The sequence below is a fragment of the Polypterus senegalus genome, chromosome 10 (genome assembly GCF_016835505.1).
Source record: "Polypterus senegalus isolate Bchr_013 chromosome 10, ASM1683550v1, whole genome shotgun sequence".
NCBI lineage: Eukaryota > Metazoa > Chordata > Cladistia > Polypteriformes > Polypteridae > Polypterus > Polypterus senegalus.
Window position 1 is genome coordinate 6412075 of NC_053163.1, and position 21587 is coordinate 6433661.

The 21587-nt window shown below is 44.0% G+C and overlaps 2 protein-coding genes and 1 long non-coding RNA gene across 3 annotated transcripts in view; all 3 read left to right on the forward strand.

Moving 5' to 3' along the window:
- LOC120536356 (integrin alpha-L-like) overlaps window positions 1-6533 on the forward strand; it is a 13961-nt gene extending 7428 nt beyond the window's left edge. Inside the window, exons 4-8 of the mRNA XM_039764683.1 lie at window positions 5315-5445; window positions 5559-5704; window positions 5783-5939; window positions 6048-6183; window positions 6478-6533. Coding sequence (XP_039620617.1) covers window positions 5315-5445; window positions 5559-5704; window positions 5783-5939; window positions 6048-6183; window positions 6478-6533 — 626 coding nt within the window. The remainder of the gene's footprint in view (window positions 1-5314; window positions 5446-5558; window positions 5705-5782; window positions 5940-6047; window positions 6184-6477) is intronic.
- Window positions 6534-13030: 6497 nt separating this feature from the next.
- On the forward strand, window positions 13031-15378 carry LOC120536357 (integrin alpha-X-like). The gene is made up of 5 exons (XM_039764684.1): window positions 13031-13071; window positions 13150-13306; window positions 13415-13550; window positions 13930-14000; window positions 14926-15378. The coding sequence occupies exons 1-5, from the start codon at window positions 13031-13033 to the stop codon at window positions 15052-15054; spliced, it is 534 nt and encodes a 177-aa protein (XP_039620618.1). The 3' UTR covers window positions 15055-15378.
- Window positions 15379-20633: 5255 nt separating this feature from the next.
- Window positions 20634-21335, forward strand: LOC120536627. Its single transcript, XR_005635159.1, has 3 exons — window positions 20634-20671; window positions 20780-20915; window positions 21295-21335. It is a non-coding gene; the product is annotated as an uncharacterized LOC120536627 (long non-coding RNA).
- The last annotated feature ends 252 nt before the right edge of the window (window positions 21336-21587 follow it).

The following is a 21587-nucleotide window of genomic DNA, read 5'->3' on the forward strand; positions in this document are numbered from 1 at the left end:
TACAATGATGAACTGCTGCCCTCTAGTGGGAGCCACCGGCACTACAGCAGGTTATGATATCAAACCAAATCAAAATGTAACAATTGTGATGATTATGTGTCTGCTTGCATCTCCTCCAACCCCATCTTCCACTACTGATTTTAGACAATTTGACTAACAGGAGGTTTCTTACCCACAGGACCGCCTGATTCTGGAAGCTGTTGGGACCTCGGACCGGGCTGGCTCAGATGTTGAGATGAAGCCTGACATGAAAACTCCAATCATGCCTCCCAAAAGAAGGGCTTGGGGATGTTTAATACCCCTTGACAAGTCTTGTCACAGTCTCACAGTTAGACATCGTGTGGCTTCTTGTTACTAAATGTCTTAGAGACGTCTCATGTTCAACGGCTTTCCATTGCTATTGTTTTTGACAGTCGCTCATTGATTTCTGCACATTTCTACGTGGTTTTAATTCATTTCTATGGTCTGTCTGTTTATTTGAATCACGTCAGCCATATTTTCTTTGTAAGTGCTGCATGTTTGCTCTTGTTAGTCATGTGATCACCGATGACATCGCTAACCTGATGAACATCGGTGTCATAACACGTGACATCATCACACAATGGCTATAAAAGTTTTCAGATACCTCAAGGGAATTGCAGTGTTTTCTTTCTCAATAATATTTGCTTAGGACTTTCTGTTTTCACTTTTGATCTTTGCTTTCCTCCTGTTTGACTTTAAGAGTTTCAGGTTTAGTATTGAGTGTGAAAAAGGCCCGTCTAGATAGACGGAATTATTCAGCAAAGACAAGGAGGCAAAACACCAACTGAATTGTCAGTAAAACAACAGGGCCCATATGACCGGTAATGACTTCTTACTGTATATCCATGCAGGTCAGGTCAGTGAGGGGGGACATGCACTGTTACGGCCCATTCCTGCACCCACCACACGACAAAACAGCTCGTTATCCCGGTTGGCAACCCCCTAGGTAGACACGTGGTCCAGTCCCACCCTCCTGAAATGACCCTCTATCTGCCTCAGCCAGGTGTTATGTAGGTGTCCCCTTAGCCTGGACCAGTCGCTCAGACCCTCAACAACGAGGATCTCTCAGGTCATCACACCACATGGCCGCACAGCCGTAACTTACGCTCCCTCACAATGCAGGTCATTTGCCTCATTCGGGACTCTGTGAACAACACAAAGTCAAACCAGCGGTGCCCAAGAATTCTCTAAAGAGACACACATGAAGGAGTCCGGTCTGCGTCTCAGGTCACTGGAGAGTCCATATCTCTCAAACTGGAAGCACCAGGACTCTAAAGACTTGGACCTTCATCGTTTTGCACCACACACCCTTTCCAGCGACCTCATGACACACCCACCCAGCCACCCACCATGCTCTCCCAATCCGTCACTGATTTCACTGGAAGAGACACACTGCTGATGGCCGTGCCCAAGAGGTCATTAAAGGCCTGGATGTTGGTTTTTATCAGGACCCTTGCAAGCCCAGACACTCAGACCCCTTGCTCAGTCTCTCGAGAGCCCTGATCAGAGCCTCCATTGACTCAGCGAAGATTGCAGCACCGTCAGCAAACTTGAGATCAGAGAATCTCACGTCACCAACAGATGACCCACAGCCGCTGGACCCCATGACCCTGCGCAACATCCAATCCGTGCAAGCGTTGGACCTCACATTTCTTACTACAACCTGAATTTTAATGTTAGGACATCCTCTTGATGCACCTCTAAAGCCAACAAACTCACTACGGAGACCCGATTACTAACATATCATGGCTTCTCGTAAATCCATGTGACTGTTACTTAGTGTAGTATTTTCATGAAGGACCTTTTCTAATGTATTTCTTATTATAGTTAGAGTTCTTATTATAGTTTTCATAATATTGCATGGCACAGAAGTTAATACTTCCCTTTCATTTCCACTGGTGTCCTCGAGTACGTGATTGACGGTTGAAAGATTTTGGGTGAATCAACTTGATCAACGCCTTTGAGGATGTTGAAGACCTTCATTAGGTCCTCACGCAGTCTCCTCTGCTCGAGGCTAAACAGGTTTAAGTCTCTGAGTCTGTCACAGTAGGGCACGTCCTTAAGTCCCATGATGCACCTGGTTGCTTTCCTGTGCACGGCAGGCCCGCCGCCAGAAATATTTGGTCCCCAGACAAATGGGTACATGTGAGCCTTCTGCCGGGTCCCCACATGCCCAAACCTTCAAATACGTATACAAAATGATCGAAATGTAGTTTGTCCGACAGCGACAAGGCTGATTTTGTGAATACCATACTTGATGAGTTAAGTCTTCTCGCACATCAAAGTTTGACTGCGAGAAGGAAAGCCAGTGCTAACGGAAGCTCGTAGCGGAATTGAAACAATACATTAATGAGATAGGCCTATGTATTATCTAACGTGTAACGGTACAATTACACCAATGCAATGAATAGGAGTAACATATGAACATTTTAATATATACTAACGGTTAGGGTTATCTACATGGCGTACAATCAGTATGGTAACTTGCTGTATCAAACTTGAAAGTTTTCAAAAAATCCGGGTGATCCAGAAATAGTGATTCACACAAAACCAACGCACACTCGTCACTGCTTTAAAAGCGACAATAAACACCCAAGCGAATGAATTATCAAACTACGGAGACGGACTTCTGCTACACCATACACGTCAACATCCACGATAGTGCACAAAAGTATCGCTGTTGTCTGAGACAGAACAGCGCCTGTGTGTGTGAAACGAAAGTATTCAATTACAGCGGCGAAGTCAATCCATTATCCACGTATAACCCTGTACAACAAACATACGACTCAACGTCAAGCTCTAGGACGTCGGCGTCGGCTCTCCTTTGTCTTTGAGAAGCGCGCCGCTGCCGGCCCCCTTTGACAAGCGTTCTTCACACGACACGAGCACGATATCTACTTGCGTGGAGCGTACGGCTATTAAAACACTCACTTGTATTGTTGTAAGCTAAATGATTTAACTTTACTATTACATGTAACTTGAATAATTGTCCAAATATACTGTATATCTACGCGCACAACATCAGCATAATAAAAATCAAGTGTGAAGGGGCCACCTTCCATTAGGACCCCAGACCAGAGTCCCGTTTGTCCCCCTTGGTGGCAGGCCTGTGCACGGCTTCAAGTGCTGTTATGTCACTTTGGTGGTGTGGAGACCAGAACTTCACACAGCACTCCAGATGTGGTCTCATTAGTTGCATAGTCTGAGCAGAACGTCCAGGACAGCTTAGCAATCAGCTAAACAAATGGGCATCATGGCCTGAATGGTCTCCTCTCGTTTGTCACATTTCTTACGTTCTTATGAATTGTGCTTTGGTACTTCAGGTTTGATTTTTCTCCCTGGCATTCGACCAACGCCATTTTGACTTTTCCTTTCTTCCTGTTCCTTATCGCGTTGCCTTTTTCTTGCTGTCTTTTCCAACATGGCAGCACATTGTGAGTTGTTTGTGTCGTTGTAATTCATTAGAACTGCTAAGTATTTTGGACTGATTCGGATCATTTGCGATGACCTATCATTTTTTTTTTCTGATGCCATTTTTTTTCTTTACTTTTTAATTGATGTTAATTGTTTAAAAAGAAATCAGCAGGTTAATTGGTTATTTGTTAGTCAATACTGTTTGAATTTCAAATAAAAATAAAGTTTCATCCTCTCAAACTCCAATTGTGTGCTCAGAATCTTTAATTATTAGGCTGACACCTTTAGCCAACGTGACTTACAACATCTGAGATGCAGTTGGGTCTGTGGAAGTAACACCCGAGGAAGACAGGAACAGTTCAATCAATCAGTCTTTATTCAGTCACAGGTGAGGACGTGGATTGAAAGCAGAAGAGCAAAGTTTTCCAGTTTCAGTGGGCTTTAATATTCATTTTCTCCTTCCCCTTACTTATGAAACAGCATCTAAGTATTTCGTCAGTTTGGCCAACCATTTCTTTTTTATGTTCGTGTCAAATGGGGCCACAAAGAAGGACAGGTCATCTTTCCTGTGTCTAACGGACGCGTTCCTACAGGAAGTTAGCCGAGTTCAGCTTACTTCACCTTATCTTATGGCAGACGCCTGTATGAATAACCTGCTCTTATGATAAAACAGCTTTAAATCCTTAGTAGCTTGCAAGCAATTCAATGTTTCTTTCACAGTTCCATTTCCTTTTCCAATTGGGGGGCAAGCAGACAAAGCGGCTTGTTTGTGGTCACACAGTGTGGGTAGCAGGATCCGAACCAACAACCTCAGTGTCTGAAGCCCCAGGCCCAAAGTCTTAACCACCGCACCACTCGGCCTGCCGTATTTCCCTCTTTCGGTCATTTTATTGAACCCAATAGAGGGTCACAGAAAGCTAAAGCCTATCCTGGTATCCTCAAGTCCAAGTTAGAAGCTGACCCTCGACTGGTCCTGGCAAGTAGAATATTCTTTGTTAGTCGTGGTGATTATACTTCAAAGAATTTTTTATGAACACAAAAAATGGCAAAAAATTTCTACGAAATAAATATTAATAAAAATCCACTATTTGTGCTGATCCGAATACCGTATTTGGAATCGGCTCCACCCCTACATTACAGGGTAAGGCAAAACGTTTAATCTGGACATAAACCAGATCCAGGATGTCACATAAAACTGAACAAGCTCACGTTCAAGTTCTTCACTTGCAAATACGTTACGTTAAGTTTGCCGTTCTTAGGAAAATAAGCTTGTTCATGCACAACACTTAGAATATATATACTGTATACACTTGGAATAGATGATATGATATTACTGCTCAAAAATGAAGGGAACACTCACATCATCACAGTTGAACACCACGTCAGTTAAGCTTCAGGGATATCAATCTGTCCATTTAGGAAACATAAACGATTGTGAATCGTGCGAAAGGTGACAACGCGGGCACTGGAGGGGACACAGCAGGACAACCCCCAAGAAGGGAGTGGTGGCCACAGACAATTGCTCTCTCCTTATCCTTCCTAACTTATTCTTCTCTAGTTTTGCGTTTCGCTAGTGTCCTTGCGACACTATACTGGTGGCATGAGGAGGTACCTGATTCAGGTTGCACAGTCCAGCTCCTCCATATGTGTCATATCCAGAAGGTCTAAAGAACATGGAGGAGATACCAAGAGACAGGTTGTTTAGCTATGAGCAATGACCTCATTTAGGTATGAGCAAATGTGACCATGACGAGGCTGCTCAGATTCAAGTGGACTCTTAAATGTGAACGTCTGACTCTGTCAACCGAGGAGGACTGACTCCACTTCACTTAGTGATGGCTGTTTTTTCACTCTTTTCCTTGGCTTTTCTTTTCCCTAGAATGCACCAAACACAACGTTGACCTTGTATTTCTGGTTGATAGCTCTGGAAGTCTTAGAAATGCTGATTTCATAAACAGCAAGAGTTTCATCATTGACATCATGAAGAATATGAGCAGCACTTCCATTCAGGTGATGTTAGACTTCATTGGGTTTCTCCAGTGGGGGGTCATTATCTCCATGTTTGAGCTGCTTTTGCTGAGCTACTCTCCATGACAGATTTCTCGTGTTGTGTCTTCATGCAGTTTGCTGCAGTGCAGTTCTCTTCGGATGTTCGCACAGAGTTCAATTTTTCCAGATATCAGGCAATTAGAGATCCGGAGAAACTCCTGACCAATATGCAGCATATGATGCTGTCAACCAACACACACAAAGCCTTGAATTACACAATGTGAGTAAAGATGAACGAAAGAGAAGATGGTGGACCAGTTTAAGACCTCCTACCACTTTCTGTTTTTTATTTCCTCAGTGGAAATCTGCTGTACAACACCCAATATGGAGCAAAAGAGAAAGCGACCAAAGTGCTGCTGATCATCACAGACGGGGACAGCACTGACTTTGACAAAGATTACGATTACGTGACCAAACGTCTGGACGAAAAACACGTCATCAGATACGCCATTGGGGTAAAAATCATTCAAGATGTCCTCGTCATAATAACTGGGCTCCAGGTGCCCACTCACCATCCTTTGAGTCTTTACAGGAGTGAGAAAACTGTACTTCTTCCTCTCCAGGTTGGCTCTGTGAACATCAAAAATCTGAAGAGCCTGGCTTCTGAACCCAAAGACAGCAACACCTTCTACGTTAACGACTACAAAGGGCTCAGACGTATCCTGGACAACATGCAGGATAGAATCTACAACGTGGAAGGTAGGAGACGTCTCTGATAAGTTTCCCTACATGTCATTTCAGCAGGAAAGTTTTATGAAAGATGGGATGGTTAAAAAATTTATAAACACCTGAGTGGTCCACAACACGATGTGGGCAAAACGAACAGAAAGCAATCATTTAAGTTGGGGCTGGGGGGGGGTCACTACTTTGCCCCCTCAATTTGATCAACTGATGAATGTCCATTGACCAACTCGCTCCTGTCTGCTGTTGTAAACTGGGCAAGGCCTCTACGTTTTCAGCATGTAGCTGGCTAACCAGTGCTCTGATTGGCAGTCATGGAACGGAAAACAGAAATGAGTGAAAACAGAAAGATGGGCTCGGCAAAGTGATGACGGTGACATTTTCATTTTTTGTGCAGATGAGAAGACAAAATGCTGGTCCTTTGTAAACGAGATGTCGAGAGTGGGTTCAGCGTGGCATATGCCAAGGTAAATCGTGAAGGGGGGAACTGAGAGGGATTTAATACATTTAATATTTTTTTAATCATAATTATAAAATAAAACAGCTGTCACTGAACTCCAGTTTATCACAAGGTATAATAAAACAGACATATGCACACACACACGCTGGTCCAGTTAGGAGTAACCCACATCTCAAACTCTGAATCGGGCCTGTATGAGTGAGCGGGGATTGGCGTGTTGGTGCAGCGTACAATGGACAGGCTACCCGTGACTGTAAACGTCACTTCAGTAAAGTTATTCCCTTTGGAGCTGTTACTTCTCTTTTGAAACCAGGAGTATGGAACGTATCCATTTTATATTCCACTGTTCTGTATGAAGGGCAGCACATGGCGCAGTGGTAGGGCTGCTGCCTCACAGTAAGAAGACCCAGGTTTGCATCCCAGGTCCACACCCGGGGTCCTCCCTGTATGGAGTTTGCATGTTCACCCCATGTCTGAGTGGGTTTCCTCTCACTTTAAAAAGACAGGCAGGTTAAGTGAACTGGCGATGCTAAACTGGCTCTAGTATGTGTTTGGTGTGTGTGTGTGTGTTTGCCCTGCAATGGACTGGCATCCTGTCCTGGGTTTGTTGCAGCCTTGAGCACCATGCTGGCTGGGATAGGCTCCAGTGCCCTAAACACACCCCTGGTTTGGATTAAGGAGATTAGATAAAGACATGACATGACTTTCCTGTATAGTGAAATGAAGCCTTAGAAGGTATTTTGTCATATGAGGCTACAATGATGAACTGCTGCCCTCTAGTGGGAGCCACCGGCACTACAGCAGGTTATGATATCAAACCAAATCAAAATGTAACAATTGTGATGATTATGTGTCTGCTTGCATCTCCTCCAACCCCATCTTCCACTACTGATTTTAGACAATTTGACTAACAGGAGGTTTCTTACCCACAGGACCGCCTGATTCTGGAAGCTGTTGGGACCTCGGACCGGGCTGGCTCAGATGTTGAGATGAAGCCTGACATGAAAACTCCAATCATGCCTCCCAAAAGAAGGGCTTGGGGATGTTTAATACCCCTTGACAAGTCTTGTCACAGTCTCACAGTTAGACATCGTGTGGCTTCTTGTTACTAAATGTCTTAGAGACGTCTCATGTTCAACGGCTTTCCATTGCTATTGTTTTTGACAGTCGCTCATTGATTTCTGCACATTTCTACGTGGTTTTAATTCATTTCTATGGTCTGTCTGTTTATTTGAATCACGTCAGCCATATTTTCTTTGTAAGTGCTGCATGTTTGCTCTTGTTAGTCATGTGATCACCGATGACATCGCTAACCTGATGAACATCGGTGTCATAACACGTGACATCATCACACAATGGCTATAAAAGTTTTCAGATACCTCAAGGGAATTGCAGTGTTTTCTTTCTCAATAATATTTGCTTAGGACTTTCTGTTTTCACTTTTGATCTTTGCTTTCCTCCTGTTTGACTTTAAGAGTTTCAGGTTTAGTATTGAGTGTGAAAAAGGCCCGTCTAGATAGACGGAATTATTCAGCAAAGACAAGGAGGCAAAACACCAACTGAATTGTCAGTAAAACAACAGGGCCCATATGACCGGTAATGACTTCTTACTGTATATCCATGCAGGTCAGGTCAGTGAGGGGGGACATGCACTGTTACGGCCCATTCCTGCACCCACCACACGACAAAACAGCTCGTTATCCCGGTTGGCAACCCCCTAGGTAGACACGTGGTCCAGTCCCACCCTCCTGAAATGACCCTCTATCTGCCTCAGCCAGGTGTTATGTAGGTGTCCCCTTAGCCTGGACCAGTCGCTCAGACCCTCAACAACGAGGATCTCTCAGGTCATCACACCACATGGCCGCACAGCCGTAACTTACGCTCCCTCACAATGCAGGTCATTTGCCTCATTCGGGACTCTGTGAACAACACAAAGTCAAACCAGCGGTGCCCAAGAATTCTCTAAAGAGACACACATGAAGGAGTCCGGTCTGCGTCTCAGGTCACTGGAGAGTCCATATCTCTCAAACTGGAAGCACCAGGACTCTAAAGACTTGGACCTTCATCGTTTTGCACCACACACCCTTTCCAGCGACCTCATGACACACCCACCCAGCCACCCACCATGCTCTCCCAATCCGTCACTGATTTCACTGGAAGAGACACACTGCTGATGGCCGTGCCCAAGAGGTCATTAAAGGCCTGGATGTTGGTTTTTATCAGGACCCTTGCAAGCCCAGACACTCAGACCCCTTGCTCAGTCTCTCGAGAGCCCTGATCAGAGCCTCCATCGACTCAGCGAAGATTGCAGCACCGTCAGCAAACTTGAGATCAGAGAATCTCACGTCACCAACAGATGACCCACAGCCGCTGGACCCCATGACCCTGCGCAACATCCAATCCGTGCAAGCGTTGGACCTCACATTTCTTACTACAACCTGAATTTTAATGTTAGGACATCCTCTTGATGCACCTCTAAAGCCAACAAACTCACTACGGAGACCCGATTACTAACATATCATGGCTTCTCGTAAATCCATGTGACTGTTACTTAGTGTAGTATTTTCATGAAGGACCTTTTCTAATGTATTTCTTATTATAGTTAGAGTTCTTATTATAGTTTTCATAATATTGCATGGCACAGAAGTTAATACTTCCCTTTCATTTCCACTGGTGTCCTCGAGTACGTGATTGACGGTTGAAAGATTTTGGGTGAATCAACTTGATCAACGCCTTTGAGGATGTTGAAGACCTTCATTAGGTCCTCACGCAGTCTCCTCTGCTCGAGGCTAAACAGGTTTAAGTCTCTGAGTCTGTCACAGTAGGGCACGTCCTTAAGTCCCATGATGCACCTGGTTGCTTTCCTGTGCACGGCAGGCCCGCCGCCAGAAATATTTGGTCCCCAGACAAATGGGTACATGTGAGCCTTCTGCCGGGTCCCCACATGCCCAAACCTTCAAATACGTATACAAAATGATCGAAATGTAGTTTGTCCGACAGCGACAAGGCTGATTTTGTGAATACCATACTTGATGAGTTAAGTCTTCGCACATCAAAGTTTGACTGCGAGAAGGAAAGCCAGTGCTAACGGAAGCTCGAGCGGAATTGAAACAATACATTAATGAGATAGGCCTATGTATTATCTAACGTGTAACGGTACAATTACACCAATGCAATGAATAGGAGTAACATATGAACATTTTAATATATACTAACGGTTAGGGTTATCTACATGGCGTACAATCAGTATGGTAACTTGCTGTATCAAACTTGAAAGTTTTCAAAAAATCCGGGTGATCCAGAAATAGTGATTCACACAAAACCAACGCACACTCGTCACTGCTTTAAAAGCGACAATAAACACCCAAGCGAATGAATTATCAAACTACGGAGACGGACTTCTGCTACACCATACACGCCAACATCCACGATAGTGCACAAAAGTATCGCTGTTGTCTGAGACAGAACAGCGCCTGTGTGTGAAACGAAAGTATTCAATTACAGCGCGAAGTCAATCCATTATCCACGTATAACCCTGTACAACAAACATACGACTCAACGTCAAGCTCTAGGACGTCGGCGTCGGCTCTCCTTTGTCTTTGAGAAGCGCGCGCTGCGCCCCTTTGACAAGCGTTCTTCACACGACACGAGCACGATATCTACTTGCGTGGAGCGTACGGCTATTAAAACACTCACTTGTATTGTTGTAAGCTAAATGATTTAACTTTACTATTACATGTAACTTGAATAATTGTCCAAATATACTGTATATCTACGCACAACATCAGCATAATAAAAATCAAGTGTGAAGGGGCCACCTTCCATTAGGACCCCAGACCAGAGTCCCGTTTGTCCCCCTTGGTGGCAGGCCTGTGCACGGCTTCAAGTGCTGTTATGTCACTTTGGTGGTGTGGAGACCAGAACTTCACACAGCACTCCAGATGTGGTCTCATTAGTTGCATAGTCTGAGCAGAACGTCCAGGACAGCTTAGCAATCAGCTAAACAAATGGGCATCATGGCCTGAATGGTCTCCTCTCGTTTGTCACATTTCTTACGTTCTTATGAATTGTGCTTTGGTACTTCAGGTTTGATTTTTCTCCCTGGCATTCGACCAACGCCATTTTGACTTTTCCTTTCTTCCTGTTCCTTATCGCGTTGCCTTTTTCTTGCTGTCTTTTCCAACATGGCAGCACATTGTGAGTTGTTTGTGTCGTTGTAATTCATTAGAACTGCTAAGTATTTTGGACTGATTCGGATCATTTGCGATGACCTATCATTTTTTTTTTCTGATGCCATTTTTTTTCTTTACTTTTTAATTGATGTTAATTGTTTAAAAAGAAATCAGCAGGTTAATTGGTTATTTGTTAGTCAATACTGTTTGAATTTCAAATAAAAATAAAGTTTCATCCTCTCAAACTCCAATTGTGTGCTCAGAATCTTTAATTATTAGGCTGACACCTTTAGCCAACGTGACTTACAACATCTGAGATGCAGTTGGGTCTGTGGAAGTAACACCCGAGGAAGACAGGAACAGTTCAATCAATCAGTCTTTATTCAGTCACAGGTGAGGACGTGGATTGAAAGCAGAAGAGCAAAGTTTTCCAGTTTCAGTGGGCTTTAATATTCATTTTTCTCCTTCCCCCTTACTTATGAAACAGCATCTAAGTATTTCGTCAGTTTGGCCAACCATTTCTTTTTTATGTTCGTGTCAAATGGGGCCACAAAGAAGGACAGGTCATCTTTCCTGTGTCTAACGGACGCGTTCCTACAGGAAGTTAGCCGAGTTCAGCTTACTTCACCTTATCTTATGGCAGACGCCTGTATGAATAACCTGCTCTTATGATAAAACAGCTTTAAATCCTTAGTAGCTTGCAAGCAATTCAATGTTTCTTTCACAGTTCCATTTCCTTTTCCAATTGGGGGGCAAGCAGACAAAGCGGCTTGTTTGTGGTCACACAGTGTGGGTAGCAGGATCCGAACCAACAACCTCAGTGTCTGAAGCCCCAGGCCCAAAGTCTTAACCACCGCACCACTCGGCCTGCCGTATTTCCCTCTTTCGGTCATTTTATTGAACCCAATAGAGGGTCACAGAAAGCTAAAGCCTATCCTGGTATCCTCAAGTCCAAGTTAGAAGCTGACCCTCGACTGGTCCTGGCAAGTAGAATATTCTTTGTTAGTCGTGGTGATTATACTTCAAAGAATTTTTTATGAACACAAAAAATGGCAAAAAATTTCTACGAAATAAATATTAATAAAATCCACTATTTGTGCTGATCCGAATACCGTATTTGGAATCGGCTCCACCCCTACATTACAGGGTAAGGCAAAACGTTTAATCTGGACATAAACCAGATCCAGGATGTCACATAAAACTGAACAAGCTCACGTTCAAGTTCTTCACTTGCAAATACGTTACGTTAAGTTTGCCGTTCTTAGGAAAATAAGCTTGTTCATGCACAACACTTAGAATATATATACTGTATACACTTGGAATAGATGATATGATATTACTGCTCAAAAAATGAAGGAACACTCACATCATCACAGTTGAACACCACGTCAGTTAAGCTTCAGGGATATCAATCTGTCCATTTAGGAAACATAAACGATTGTGAATCGTGCGAAGGTGACAACGCGGGCACTGGAGGGGACACAGCAGGACAACCCCCAAGAAGGGAGTGGTGGCCACAGACAATTGCTCTCTCCTTATCCTTCCTAACTTATTCTTCTCTAGTTTTGCGTTTCGCTAGTGTCCTTGCGACACTATACTGGTGGCATGAGGAGGTACCTGATTCAGGTTGCACAGTCCAGCTCCTCCATATGTGTCATATCCAGAAGGTCTAAAGAACATGGAGGAGATACCAAGAGACAGGTTGTTTAGCTATGAGCAATGACCTCATTTAGGTATGAGCAAATGTGACCATGACGAGGCTGCTCAGATTCAAGTGGACTCTTAAATGTGAACGTCTGACTCTGTCAACCGAGGAGGACTGACTCCACTTCACTTAGTGATGGCTGTTTTTTCACTCTTTTCCTTGGCTTTTCTTTTCCCTAGAATGCACCAAACACAACGTTGACCTTGTATTTCTGGTTGATAGCTCTGGAAGTCTTAGAAATGCTGATTTCATAAACAGCAAGAGTTTCATCATTGACATCATGAAGAATATGAGCAGCACTTCCATTCAGGTGATGTTAGACTTCATTGGGTTTCTCCAGTGGGGGGTCATTATCTCCATGTTTGAGCTGCTTTTGCTGAGCTACTCTCCATGACAGATTTCTCGTGTTGTGTCTTCATGCAGTTTGCTGCAGTGCAGTTCTCTTCGGATGTTCGCACAGAGTTCAATTTTTCCAGATATCAGGCAATTAGAGATCCGGAGAAACTCCTGACCAATATGCAGCATATGATGCTGTCAACCAACACACACAAAGCCTTGAATTACACAATGTGAGTAAAGATGAACGAAAGAGAAGATGGTGGACCAGTTTAAGACCTCCTACCACTTTCTGTTTTTTATTTCCTCAGTGGAAATCTGCTGTACAACACCCAATATGGAGCAAAAGAGAAAGCGACCAAAGTGCTGCTGATCATCACAGACGGGGACAGCACTGACTTTGACAAAGATTACGATTACGTGACCAAACGTCTGGACGAAAAACACGTCATCAGATACGCCATTGGGGTAAAAATCATTCAAGATGTCCTCGTCATAATAACTGGGCTCCAGGTGCCCACTCACCATCCTTTGAGTCTTTACAGGAGTGAGAAAACTGTACTTCTTCCTCTCCAGGTTGGCTCTGTGAACATCAAAAATCTGAAGAGCCTGGCTTCTGAACCCAAAGACAGCAACACCTTCTACGTTAACGACTACAAAGGGCTCAGACGTATCCTGGACAACATGCAGGATAGAATCTACAACGTGGAAGGTAGGAGACGTCTCTGATAAGTTTCCCTACATGTCATTTCAGCAGGAAAGTTTTATGAAAGATGGGATGGTTAAAAAATTTATAAACACCTGAGTGGTCCACAACACGATGTGGGCAAAACGAACAGAAAGCAATCATTTAAGTTGGGGCTGGGGGGGGGTCACTACTTTGCCCCCTCAATTTGATCAACTGATGAATGTCCATTGACCAACTCGCTCCTGTCTGCTGTTGTAAACTGGGCAAGGCCTCTACGTTTTCAGCATGTAGCTGGCTAACCAGTGCTCTGATTGGCAGTCATGGAACGGAAAACAGAAATGAGTGAAAACAGAAAGATGGGCTCGGCAAAGTGATGACGGTGACATTTTCATTTTTTGTGCAGATGAGAAGACAAAATGCTGGTCCTTTGTAAACGAGATGTCGCAGAGTGGGTTCAGCGTGGCATATGCCAAGGTAAATCGTGAAGGGGGGAACTGAGAGGGATTTAATACATTTAATATTTTTTTAATCATAATTATAAAATAAAACAGCTGTCACTGAACTCCAGTTTATCACAAGGTATAATAAAACAGACATATGCACACACACACGCTGGTCCAGTTAGGAGTAACCCACATCTCAAACTCTGAATCGGGCCTGTATGAGTGAGCGGGGATTGGCGTGTTGGTGCAGCGTACAATGGACAGGCTACCCGTGACTGTAAACGTCACTTCAGTAAAGTTATTCCCTTTGGAGCTGTTACTTCTCTTTTGAAACCAGGAGTATGGAACGTATCCATTTTATATTCCACTGTTCTGTATGAAGGGCAGCACATGGCGCAGTGGTAGGGCTGCTGCCTCACAGTAAGAAGACCCAGGTTTGCATCCCAGGTCCACACCCGGGGTCCTCCCTGTATGGAGTTTGCATGTTCACCCCATGTCTGAGTGGGTTTCCTCTCACTTTAAAAAGACAGGCAGGTTAAGTGAACTGGCGATGCTAAACTGGCTCTAGTATGTGTTTGGTGTGTGTGTGTGTGTTTGCCCTGCAATGGACTGGCATCCTGTCCTGGGTTTGTTGCAGCCTTGAGCACCATGCTGGCTGGGATAGGCTCCAGTGCCCTAAACACACCCCTGGTTTGGATTAAGGAGATTAGATAAAGACATGACATGACTTTCCTGTATAGTGAAATGAAGCCTTAGAAGGTATTTTGTCATATGAGGCTACAATGATGAACTGCTGCCCTCTAGTGGGAGCCACCGGCACTACAGCAGGTTATGATATCAAACCAAATCAAAATGTAACAATTGTGATGATTATGTGTCTGCTTGCATCTCCTCCAACCCCATCTTCCACTACTGATTTTAGACAATTTGACTAACAGGAGGTTTCTTACCCACAGGACCGCCTGATTCTGGAAGCTGTTGGGACCTCGGACCGGGCTGGCTCAGATGTTGAGATGAAGCCTGACATGAAAACTCCAATCATGCCTCCCAAAAAGAAGGGCTTGGGGATGTTTAATACCCCTTGACAAGTCTTGTCACAGTCTCACAGTTAGACATCGTGTGGCTTCTTGTTACTAAATGTCTTAGAGACGTCTCATGTTCAACGGCTTTCCATTGCTATTGTTTTTGACAGTCGCTCATTGATTTCTGCACATTTCTACGTGGTTTTAATTCATTTCTATGGTCTGTCTGTTTATTTGAATCACGTCAGCCATATTTTCTTTGTAAGTGCTGCATGTTTGCTCTTGTTAGTCATGTGATCACCGATGACATCGCTAACCTGATGAACATCGGTGTCATAACACGTGACATCATCACACAATGGCTATAAAAGTTTTCAGATACCTCAAGGGAATTGCAGTGTTTTCTTTCTCAATAATATTTGCTTAGGACTTTCTGTTTTCACTTTTGATCTTTGCTTTCCTCCTGTTTGACTTTAAGAGTTTCAGGTTTAGTATTGAGTGTGAAAAAGGCCCGTCTAGATAGACGGAATTATTCAGCAAAGACAAGGAGGCAAAACACCAACTGAATTGTCAGTAAAACAACAGGGCCCATATGACCGGTAATGACTTCTTACTGTATATCCATGCAGGTCAGGTCAGTGAGGGGGGACATGCACTGTTACGGCCCATTCCTGCACCCACCACACGACAAAACAGCTCGTTATCCCGGTTGGCAACCCCCTAGGTAGACACGTGGTCCAGTCCCACCCTCCTGAAATGACCCTCTATCTGCCTCAGCCAGGTGTTATGTAGGTGTCCCCTTAGCCTGGACCAGTCGCTCAGACCCTCAACAACGAGGATCTCTCAGGTCATCACACCACATGGCGCACAGCCGTAACTTACGCTCCCTCACAATGCAGGTCATTTGCCTCATTCGGGACTCTGTGAACAACACAAAGTCAAACCAGCGGTGCCCAAGAATTCTCTAAAGAGACACACATGAAGGAGTCCGGTCTGCGTCTCAGGTCACTGGAGAGTCCATATCTCTCAAACTGGAAGCACCAGGACTCTAAAGACTTGGACCTTCATCGTTTTGCACCACACACCCTTTCCAGCGACCTCATGACACACCCACCCAGCCACCCACCATGCTCTCCCAATCCGTCACTGATTTCACTGGAAGAGACACACTGCTGATGGCCGTGCCCAAGAGGTCATTAAAGGCCTGGATGTTGGTTTTTATCAGGACCCTTGCAAGCCCAGACACTCAGACCCCTTGCTCAGTCTCTCGAGAGCCCTGATCAGAGCCTCCATTGACTCAGCGAAGATTGCAGCACCGTCAGCAAACTTGAGATCAGAGAATCTCACGTCACCAACAGATGACCCACAGCCGCTGGACCCCATGACCCTGCGCAACATCCAATCCGTGCAAGCGTTGGACCTCACATTTCTTACTACAACCTGAATTTTAATGTTAGGACATCCTCTTGATGCACCTCTAAAGCCAACAAACTCACTACGGAGACCCGATTACTAACATATCATGGCTTCTCGTAAATCCATGTGACTGTTACTTAGTGTAGTATTTTCATGAAGGACCTTTTCTAATGTATTTCTTATTATAGTTAGAGTTCTTATTATAGTTTTCATAATATTGCATGGCACAGAAGTTAATACTTCCCTTTCATTTCCACTGGTGTCCTCGAGTACGTGATTGACGGTTGAAAGATTTTGGGTGAATCAACTTGATCAACGCCTTTGAGGATGTTGAAGACCTTCATTAGGTCCTCACGCAGTCTCCTCTGCTCGAGGCTAAACAGGTTTAAGTCTCTGAGTCTGTCACAGTAGGGCACGTCCTTAAGTCCCATGATGCACCTGGTTGCTTTCCTGTGCACGGCAGGCCCGCCGCCAGAAATATTTGGTCCCCAGACAAATGGGTACATGTGAGCCTTCTGCCGGGTCCCCACATGCCCAAACCTTCAAATACGTATACAAAATGATCGAAATGTAGTTTGTCCGACAGCGACAAGGCTGATTTTGTGAATACCATACTTGATGAGTTAAGTCTTCGCACATCAAAGTTTGACTGCGAGAAGGAAAGCCAGTGCTAACGGAAGCTCGAGCGAATTGAAACAATACATTAATGAGATAGGCCTATGTATTATCTAACGTGTAACGGTACAATTACACCAATGCAATGAATAGGAGTAACATATGAACATTTTAATATATACTAACGGTTAGGGTTATCTACATGGCGTACAATCAGTATGGTAACTTGCTGTATCAAACTTGAAAGTTTTCAAAAAATCCGGGTGATCCAGAAATAGTGATTCACACAAAACCAACGCACACTCGTCACTGCTTTAAAAGCGACAATAAACACCCAAGCGAATGAATTATCAAACTACGGAGACGGACTTCTGCTACACCATACACGTCAACATCCACGATAGTGCACAAAAGTATCGCTGTTGTCTGAGACAGAACAGCGCCTGTGTGTGTGAAACGAAAGTATTCAATTACAGCGAAGTCAATCCATTATCCACGTATAACCCTGTACAACAAACATACGACTCAACGTCAAGCTCTAGGACGTCGGCGTCGGCTCTCCTTTGTCTTTGAGAAGCGCGCGCTGCCGCCCCTTGACAAGCGTTCTTCACACGACACGAGCACGATATCTACTTGCGTGGAGCGTACGGCTATTAAAACACTCACTTGTATTGTTGTAAGCTAAATGATTTAACTTTACTATTACATGTAACTTGAATAATTGTCCAAATATACTGTATATCTACGCACAACATCAGCATAATAAAAATCAAGTGTGAAGGGGCCACCTTCCATTAGGACCCCAGACCAGAGTCCCGTTTGTCCCCCTTGGTGGCAGGCCTGTGCACGGCTTCAAGTGCTGTTATGTCACTTTGGTGGTGTGGAGACCAGAACTTCACACAGCACTCCAGATGTGGTCTCATTAGTTGCATAGTCTGAGCAGAACGTCCAGGACAGCTTAGCAATCAGCTAAACAAATGGGCATCATGGCCTGAATGGTCTCCTCTCGTTTGTCACATTTCTTACGTTCTTATGAATTGTGCTTTGGTACTTCAGGTTTGATTTTTCTCCCTGGCATTCGACCAACGCCATTTTGACTTTTCCTTTCTTCCTGTTCCTTATCGCGTTGCCTTTTTCTTGCTGTCTTTTCCAACATGGCAGCACATTGTGAGTTGTTTGTGTCGTTGTAATTCATTAGAACTGCTAAGTATTTTGGACTGATTCGGATCATTTGCGATGACCTATCATTTTTTTTTTCTGATGCCATTTTTTTTCTTTACTTTTTAATTGATGTTAATTGTTTAAAAGAAATCAGCAGGTTAATTGGTTATTTGTTAGTCAATACTGTTTGAATTTCAAATAAAAATAAAGTTTCATCCTCTCAAACTCCAATTGTGTGCTCAGAATCTTTAATTATTAGGCTGACACCTTTAGCCAACGTGACTTACAACATCTGAGATGCAGTTGGGTCTGTGGAAGTAACACCCGAGGAAGACAGGAACAGTTCAATCAATCAGTCTTTATTCAGTCACAGGTGAGGACGTGGATTGAAAGCAGAAGAGCAAAGTTTTCCAGTTTCAGTGGGCTTTAATATTCATTTTTCTCCTTCCCCCTTACTTATGAAACAGCATCTAAGTATTTCGTCAGTTTGGCCAACCATTTCTTTTTTATGTTCGTGTCAAATGGGGCCACAAAGAAGGACAGGTCATCTTTCCTGTGTCTAACGGACGCGTTCCTACAGGAAGTTAGCCGAGTTCAGCTTACTTCACCTTATCTTATGGCAGACGCCTGTATGAATAACCTGCTCTTATGATAAAACAGCTTTAAATCCTTAGTAGCTTGCAAGCAATTCAATGTTTCTTTCACAGTTCCATTTCCTTTTCCAATTGGGGGGCAAGCAGACAAAGCGGCTTGTTTGTGGTCACACAGTGTGGGTAGCAGGATCCGAACCAACAACCTCAGTGTCTGAAGCCCCAGGCCCAAAGTCTTAACCACCGCACCACTCGGCCTGCCGTATTTCCCTCTTTCGGTCATTTTATTGAACCCAATAGAGGGTCACAGAAAGCTAAAGCCTATCCTGGTATCCTCAAGTCCAAGTTAGAAGCTGACCCTCGACTGGTCCTGGCAAGTAGAATATTCTTTGTTAGTCGTGGTGATTATACTTCAAAGAATTTTTTATGAACACAAAAAATGGCAAAAAATTTCTACGAAATAAATATTAATAAAAATCCACTATTTGTGCTGATCCGAATACCGTATTTGGAATCGGCTCCACCCCTACATTACAGGGTAAGGCAAAACGTTTAATCTGGACATAAACCAGATCCAGGATGTCACATAAAACTGAACAAGCTCACGTTCAAGTTCTTCACTTGCAAATACGTTACGTTAAGTTTGCCGTTCTTAGGAAAATAAGCTTGTTCATGCACAACACTTAGAATATATATACTGTATACACTTGGAATAGATGATATGATATTACTGCTCAAAAATGAAGGAACACTCACATCATCACAGTTGAACACCACGTCAGTTAAGCTTCAGGGATATCAATCTGTCCATTTAGGAAACATAAACGATTGTGAATCGTGCGAAGGTGACAACGCGGGCACTGGAGGGGACACAGCAGGACAACCCCCAAGAAGGGAGTGGTGGCCACAGACAATTGCTCTCTCCTTATCCTTCCTAACTTATTCTTCTCTAGTTTTGCGTTTCGCTAGTGTCCTTGCGACACTATACTGGTGGCATGAGGAGGTACCTGATTCAGGTTGCACAGTCCAGCTCCTCCATATGTGTCATATCCAGAAGGTCTAAAGAACATGGAGGAGATACCAAGAGACAGGTTGTTTAGCTATGAGCAATGACCTCATTTAGGTATGAGCAAATGTGACCATGACGAGGCTGCTCAGATTCAAGTGGACTCTTAAATGTGAACGTCTGACTCTGTCAACCGAGGAGGACTGACTCCACTTCACTTAGTGATGGCTGTTTTTTCACTCTTTTCCTTGGCTTTTCTTTTCCCTAGAATGCACCAAACACAACGTTGACCTTGTATTTCTGGTTGATAGCTCTGGAAGTCTTAGAAATGCTGATTTCATAAACAGCAAGAGTTTCATCATTGACATCATGAAGAATATGAGCAGCACTTCCATTCAGGTGATGTTAGACTTCATTGGGTTTCTCCAGTGGGGGGTCATTATCTCCATGTTTGAGCTGCTTTTGCTGAGCTACTCTCCATGACAGATTTCTCGTGTTGTGTCTTCATGCAGTTTGCTGCAGTGCAGTTCTCTTCGGATGTTCGCACAGAGTTCAATTTTTCCAGATATCAGGCAATTAGAGATCCGGAGAAACTCCTGACCAATATGCAGCATATGATGCTGTCAACCAACACACACAAAGCCTTGAATTACACAATGTGAGTAAAGATGAACGAAAGAGAAGATGGTGGACCAGTTTAAGACCTCCTACCACTTTCTGTTTTTTATTTCCTCAGTGGAAATCTGCTGTACAACACCCAATATGGAGCAAAAGAGAAAGCGACCAAAGTGCTGCTGATCATCACAGACGGGTACAGCACTGACTTTGACAAAGAATACGATTACGTGACCAAACGTCTGGACGAAAACACGTCATCAGATACGCCATTGGGGTAAAAATCATTCAAGATGTCCTCGTCATAATAACTGGGCTCCAGGTGCCCACTCACCATCCTTTGAGTCTTTACAGGAGTGAGAAAACTGTACTTCTTCCTCTCCAGGTTGGCTCTGTGAACATCAAAAATCTGAAGAGCCTGGCTTCTGAACCCAAAGACAGCAACACCTTCTACGTTAACGACTACAAAGGGCTCAGACGTATCCTGGACAACATGCAGGATAGAATCTACAACGTGGAAGGTAGGAGACGTCTCTGATAAGTTTCCCTACATGTCATTTCAGCAGGAAAGTTTTATGAAAGATGGGATGGTTAAAAAATTTATAAACACCTGAGTGGTCCACAACACGATGTGGGCAAAACGAACAGAAAGCAATCATTTAAGTTGGGGCTGGGGGGGGGTCACTACTTTGCCCCCTCAATTTGATCAACTGATGAATGTCCATTGACCAACTCGCTCCTGTCTGCTGTTGTAAACTGGGCAAGGCCTCTACGTTTTCAGCATGTAGCTGGCTAACCAGTGCTCTGATTGGCAGTCATGGAACGGAAAACAGAAATGAGTGAAAACAGAAAGATGGGCTCGGCAAAGTGATGACGGTGACATTTTCATTTTTTGTGCAGATGAGAAGACAAAATGCTGGTCCTTTGTAAACGAGATGTCGAGAGTGGGTTCAGCGTGGCATATGCCAAGGTAAATCGTGAAGGGGGGAACTGAGAGGGATTTAATACATTTAATATTTTTTTAATCATAATTATAAAATAAAACAGCTGTCACTGAACTCCAGTTTATCACAAGGTATAATAAAACAGACATATGCACACACACACGCTGGTCCAGTTAGGAGTAACCCACATCTCAAACTCTGAATCGGGCCTGTATGAGTGAGCGGGGATTGGCGTGTTGGTGCAGCGTA